The 7,081-nt window shown below is 35.3% G+C and overlaps 1 protein-coding gene across 2 annotated transcripts in view; it reads left to right on the forward strand.

Annotated features, from left to right (window-relative positions):
• Positions 1 to 6,138, forward strand: part of RC3H2 (ring finger and CCCH-type domains 2) — a 44,288-nt gene extending 38,150 nt beyond the window's left edge. Inside the window, exons 20-21 of one of the 2 annotated variants that reach the window (XM_019658810.1) lie at positions 87 to 216; positions 841 to 964. In XM_019658810.1, the coding sequence (XP_019514355.1) occupies positions 87 to 216; positions 841 to 869 (159 nt within the window). In that variant the 3' untranslated portion in view covers positions 870 to 964. Of the gene's footprint in view, positions 1 to 86; positions 236 to 840 lie in introns of both variants that reach the window. The other variant, XM_019658809.1, reaches the window with a different exon arrangement.
• Positions 6,139 to 7,081: the final 943 nt, after the last annotated feature.

Below are 7,081 nucleotides of genomic sequence, written 5' to 3' on the forward strand. Positions count from 1 at the left end.
CGATTAGACATTTAGGAGGCTTTATTCCATTGGAAACTAAAGTAAAATACTTTCACACTGAAGAATTAATGGTTTGTTTTTTTTAGGAGATCCTGGACATACAGCTTGGTATCAGTTCTCAAAATGATCAGTTGCTGAATGGAACCGCAGTGGAAAATGGGCATCCAGTCCAGCAGCACCAAAAGGAGCCACTGGAGCAGAAGAGACACAGTTTAGGTGAAGACCATGTGATTCTGTGAGTGTTAGACAGAAAATTCATAACCAGTGGGCATAGGGCATGAATACTTAAAGAGAAATAGAGGTAGTGTTAAATTCATTTTTGGCTTTTTTTTTAATCCAATGAGAGGAAGACCTTCTGTAATAGGGCAATGATTTGGTCAGTCTGGATTTTTAGGGGAGAAGAGGTAAATTTGAATTAACAAAGCGGTCCATTTTAGTAGCCTGAAATTTGCTTTTTCTTGGGACAAAAATTAGTCTTTGTGCTCTGTCATGTCATACTTCCTCAAACTAGTAGCCAAAATTATAGACTACAAAATGGAGAATTAAAACCTAGACAAAGGGTTTCCCTTTTTAAAAATCATGTTAAGGTTTTCTTGGCTTTAATATTGCCATTTAGTATAATTACTGCCAAAAATAAGGTCTAATCTTGAACTTGATAGTTTGTTGGCCTGAAATCAACCAATATTTTAATTTTTGGAAAATGGGACTCTTTTAGTGACCTCTGATACTTTTCAGTGTTAAAAACATGCCTTTGCTTAAAGTTTGGTACAACTTTTTAATGTATGTATTAAGTTCTCACTTAAAGCTAATTTGTTTTCAATGTCATTTATTTTCTCATAGGGAGGAACAAAAAACAATTCTGCCGGTAACTTCTTGCTTTAGCCAGCCACTCCCAGTGTCCATTAGCAATGCAAGTTGCCTCCCCATCACCACATCTGTCAGCGTTGGCAACCTCATTCTGAAAACTCATGTTATGTCTGAAGATAAAAATGACTTTTTAAAACCTGTTGCAAATGGGAAGATGGTTAACAGCTGAAAAGAGGTTCATCTTTCAAATTTGTGACCATACCATGGAAGCATTTACACTAGCTTTTTATATATATAATATATATTATATAATGTATATTTTTTTTAAAAAAAAGATATTACTGGGGGCATCCATTTCCTGTGGACTCTTTGATACTTCAAGCCCTCTTGCATTAGCATTATGATAAAAAGAAAATTTACTTTACTAGGGTAACACGTTCACTTTCCAGAAGTGATTGGAATTTGGACATTTAACTTAAGCTTCAAGCAGCTTTTTATGAGTTTGTAGCAATCCGGTGCAGTAACTGAGCCATTTCCTATTTTAAATGGCTTCTATAGAAAATTAACAACTCAGTTATTAAACTAGCAGGATCCTACAATGATACATCTAGTGAAAGTAGACTTAATTAACTTATTTATTTCTATTTTATGTTTCACTAAGAGAAATTTCCATCTCATTCCAGCTGCTTTATTTATCTTGTTCATGGAACTTTGCATGTTTTTTTGTTCGTTTGTTTTTGTTTTTTTGTTTTACTTTGAAGAATGGAGTTAGACGTTCTTACCATAGAATTTTGCAGGGTTATATACTAGCTTTCTTTACTGCATTATATGTAGGAGTGTGGTGCAGTGCTTTTATCTGTAGCATTTAAATTTTTTTAATTTTCCATTTTTCAAGAATAGTTTCTGCTTTGTTAATATTTATACACAGGCTACTTGTTGAAGTAAGTAATTAAATATATAACCAAGTGCCTAAGTCTTTCAGCTGATGTACTAGATATTAAATTCTCCTAAGTTATGCAGAATCGTTTTTACAATTTTGATAAATTATGCACTAATGTAATGGCAGTTTTTTAAAATGCAGATTTAAGCCTGTACATTATTGAATCTGATGACTTGGCAAAAGAATCAGGTGCTTTCAGCTCTCTTGAGAAAACCCTGTATAGCGTTTGCACTGACTAACAAGATGGTATTGCTGGGTCTTTAATTTAAACTAATTATTTTGGATGTTCATTGCATTATCTTGGTTAAATATTGTTTATTGTTAACTTCATGTTGGGGTTTAATTTTCCCTTTTTTCTGACTGTTAGGTTGATAATACTATGAACCATGTAATAATAGAACATTGGCTAACCTTTATTCATATTTAAAAACATGAATAATTTCTGCCCTGCTAAAATGTGACTGAAAAGTATTTTGACTTGGCATCTGAAAGTGTGCAGTATGTTCAGCCAGCCGTGCCCCAGATTCGTTGAGGTATTTTATTGAAACCTAAATTTCAGTCAACATTTGAAAACAAAAGCTGGGCATTCCTTCCTAGTGATCTTACCTATAGTTTGTCTCGGTTTTTTTCCCGTTTCTTGAAGATTAGTTGACTTTTATTGTTATTTTTTTAATTAACTTCTGTGAAGTTGTTTACTCTGAAAATTGTACTGGAATATTTTAAGCCAAGCTGATCTTTCACCAGGTGTACTGTATGTAAGGGCTTTTCCTGCTAGCAAGATGCTTAAACAGGATCATGTTATTGGTCGTCTGAGCTATTTAGTTGTTTTACAAAACCACAGCATTGTATCAGATAAGATTTTGATAAAAAGTTTTGTGCACATTTCCAGGGGCGGGAGGGTTGACAATTCCCTGAAATTTCTTGATCAGAATGAGTAAATACTGGTGTTTGATACCTGTCTTAATGAATATGCTCATAAGGTGACTGATACGTTGTAAATATACCTGAGAAACAAAGGGGTAGTTTTGATATTCTGGTGTCAGTATGGAAGATCTTACACATTTATTTAATACTCAAATGTATGAAGATGTTTGTTTGTAACATAACAGCACAGTAGCCTTGACTTGGTTTCCTTCGGTTAGTACTGTACCTTTTTGCCATGGCCAGTGCTCCCTAGCCCTACAAAGACATTTTATTTATTTCGCTATGTAACCTGAAATGAATAGGAACAAGAGTTTTTAAACCATGTTACATTAACTTATTTCTGACATTATAAATTAGCCTAGGATTATTACAGGAACATGATTGTTACATAATTTATATCAGAACCTTTCTATAAATATGCGCTTATTACATTTGAAATGCTTCCAATGTACTTTATTTGCTGTTTGTATTTCCAAAAAGGATTTGCAAACCATAATGTCTATTTCATGGATATTTAAATAGTGAGATCTTCCATGTTGAAGGTAATGTATTTTTTTTTAAGATTTAAAAATTGCTATTTTGTTACAAAATAGAGACCTATTAACAGTTTGAGAGCTCCTTATGTGCCCTCAGGGAAAGAACCCTCTGTGCAACAGAACTACGCAAACATCTTCAGCACGTTCTGAGGGTGAATATATACTACATAAATTGATCTTGTGTATTTAACCTTATCTTTTTCATTTTAAAATTGAGATTTTGAAACTTGGTTGTGCTCTGCTGGAGGGGGTTGGGATAAACTGCTTAGGTGTTTGCCTACTTGTCCAGTGAAATTACATTTGCATCAGTGTATGTATATACCTGCCAACCTTATTGGTATGTCTCAGAACATTTATATTAAAATAATGCTTGTCTTGCAGCAGGTGATCCCATAAAACAATAACTCCCTGTTCTTAAAATTTACTCCCTTTCTCACTAACAACATAGGAATTGTTTCTGTGTTGGGATTATTCTGTATTGCATTCTTTATGTAGTAGCCATCTTGTTTCTCATGGTGGAGTTAATGTGAAGGAAAGACATTGGTTCTTGGCCACTGTAGAAGAAAGAGCATTTTTTATCTGATTCTTCTTCAGAATGGTACCTACTGATGTCATAGAGGAAAAAAAATCACAAATTAGACCTAGGATGTGGCTTTTTAAAATTGGGGACATTCCCTCTCATTTGACCTTTTTACCAACATGTAATATACATATGTTTGAAATCAAAGGATTTAAAGCGATAGGAGAGGAAATGTAATGTTGGTAACTAAACTGCGTATGTTGTGGTGCTCTAATTAGAAAAAAGTAGTCTGAGGTCTGGAAAGTGGGAAGTGGTGTTTTTTTTGTGTTTGATTTGTTGTTGGTTTTTGTTTGTTTGTTTTCCACTTTTGGTGTTTTTGTTTTTCAATTTCTAACTCCCATTCTGAAGTCCATGTGCCTCATTCAAATACTGTGAATGTAGCATCAGTAGTTCTCTTTTGTGGTCTCATTTCATTTTAAAATTCTGGGAAAATTACATATATATTTCATTTAGTTGGTACCTGAACAAAGCAGGTTCCCTTGCCTTTGCTGCCATGACTTAAATTTTAATACCATCTGATAAACCAGTGTCATGCATGAAAGTTGTGCATTGTAATTTTCAAGAGAAGGTACTTCATTGGGCGAGTGGCACTGATTTTTTCCTGGTAGCTCTTTACTCTCACAAGAGAATAGTAAAAGAAACCTCCTATACTAGGACTGAAATTTTCCATTTGTATGGATCTAGTCACTTTCACTTAAATTTCAAGTTGATGCTAAGTACATAAAGCACATCTGAATTTTATATGCTGCCTTGAGAAAATTACAGAATGCACAGCAGTTTGCAGGAATTTACAATGAGATAGATCATTTAAACATTTGAAAACATTGTTTTAGAAACCATCTAGCTTGCTTTTGCATTTTAGATGTTAAAGCCCATGGTTGTCTTGTTAACGGGTGGAATTTGTGATGATCAGATTCAGCATGTGGTTTCAACTTTGAATCTGAATATTTCTTCCCTAGCTTCTTTGAGTCATTTTCTGAGAAGACTGTCACCAGTGTTGGTAACTAACCATTAAAGGGGAAAGTTGCATTGCAGCTCTGTGTTAGTTAACTGGGAGAACTTTCCTTGTGTTTTAGTGAATGAAGTGTTGATGGGATCACTTACTGTAACTCCTTCTACATAAGTACCCCTTCTGCAAGCAGAACAAAAATGAACATGCTCAAGGAGTATCCCATTTTCTGGATAAATTGAAATAGTTTGCTAGTTACTCCTTTATACTAGCAGTTTCTTTGTATCCCTTTGCTGGCAAGGGAATACAAGGGGTCAAGGCCACTGATCAGAACACCCCACATTTGAGTGGTCTTAATTTTTACTCCAAGAGCAAGTTATTCCCACAAGCCCAAAATTGGCAGTTTTTTCTTTTTTTAAACAATTTTTAAAAATATCCCGAACCAGTGGAACACAGACTCTGGCTGCACTTAGTACTGCCAAAAGCCAAGGTCATTTGCATATATTCCATCAATCTGTCAAGAATTAGGCCTCACTTTATAACCCAAGGCATGGAAGTGCATGCATTCTCTTAGCTGGGCAAACAATTATACTGTAGTTGTGATACAACACATGTGGCTTTTATTTGTACTGCACATACCCACTGTACAGCCACTTGGGAGAATCGTGGTTAGCTTGCAGCAACTGCTGTCTGCATTTATACTGTTTATTGCATATTCTTTTCCCTGGAAGTGAAAGAGAAATGTTTTTCTTGTTGCATTGATTACATTTTATAAACTTGCTTAGCTGGAAAGTTTGGGAAAAGAGGCCTGTTTGTCAATTGTACAACCGATTGTGAAGCTCTAGTGTGAATATTTTTACGTCTGTATTAGACATTTTCTTTGCAAATCTATTGTTCGATTGAAATGTAAATGAAATTAAAGATGGTGTACACCCATCATGTAAAAAGCAGGCACCATCTCTAAGATGGATTTAATGCTCATTTTTAAGGCATATACTCAGCTTCTATTTAAAACTATAATTTAAAATAATTCTGTACAATGAAATGGGGAATATATATGGGAATAAATTCTATTCCGTTTATTTCAATTTGAATTTCCAAATTGTAATGTTTCCCTTTGTGCTATAGGAATAGGATTAAATGGGGGAAGGCTAGGACTTATAAGGCCTGTATATGGGGGGAGGGCAGAGATGGAACAATGAGGGTTGTGATGATAGTGAATAGCGAAGAGTAAATTCTGTGTGTTTTTGCTGTAGCACTGAAGTGAAGAGATATTAGCTTTGGCTGTTCACAGAATAGAGCATCATGATTTTCAGTGTTTGAGAGAAAATTGATGGAAAAAGTTTGCAGTACTTGACATGTATTTGCATGCACAAAATAAAATTATTTGTCCACCTTAAAAGTTGTTTGTTTAGTGTTAATATTAAGTTTATGGTGCATTTTAGTTATCTTGATTTCCTTGGTATATTTTTTGGCTTAACTAAGCTACCAGATACTCCTTAAGTATAGATTTAAATAGTCCCCTGCCTCCTGTATACTTCATTGGGAAGGATGCGAAAGAAATGAATAGACCAGAGAGGTTGGAATATTCCATAATTTGATCAGTCACTTTATTCATTCAATATAGAACACTTTCTATATGGGAGACAAGGACAAAGATAATACTAGCAGTTCACAGTATTGAACTCACGGTATTTCTCTTAGTGGAAAAAATAGGACAAATACACAAATACCAATACAAAGCAATGTATTATAGAAGTGTGAGGACAGTTCTGTGGACTCAGAATATGAACAGAAAATGGCATGAGTGGATCTAGCCACCATGTCCACTGGGCCATGAGTAGTTTTACTCATTCACTCAGCTGATCCATTTTAAGCCCCTATATGTGCTGATCATTAAGGTTAAAAGTTGATGTAACATGAGCCTTTCTCTAGAAGCTCACGGTTTAGAAAAGGGAAAGACGAATTTGAATAACCAACTCAGTGAGTTGTGTTCCAATGTAGGGTGTATGGAAACTCCAAAAGGGAAATTAAGGGGTGATGGTAGTGGCGGTGAGCCAGGGGAGGTGCTTTGAAAAATGAGCTCAGGCTGGACTGCAGGCTGAGTGCTACTTCACCCAGCAGAGATGGGGTGGAGGGGGGAACACCCCAAGTCCTGTTCCACCTTCACAACAACCCACTCTATCTTAACAGCTCTTCACTGCAGATATTATGATCCCTATTTTATTTTTGAGATGTTAACTTGCCCAAGACCTCGTAACTAGAAAGTGGTGGAATAAAAATTCTGGTTCAAGTCTGTCCTTGTTCTACTTCCCAAAGGTGGTGGTGGTGGTGGTGGTTGGAAT

This window comes from Hipposideros armiger, unplaced genomic scaffold (genome assembly GCF_001890085.2).
Source record: "Hipposideros armiger isolate ML-2016 unplaced genomic scaffold, ASM189008v1 scaffold_290, whole genome shotgun sequence".
Classification (NCBI taxonomy): domain Eukaryota; kingdom Metazoa; phylum Chordata; class Mammalia; order Chiroptera; family Hipposideridae; genus Hipposideros; species Hipposideros armiger.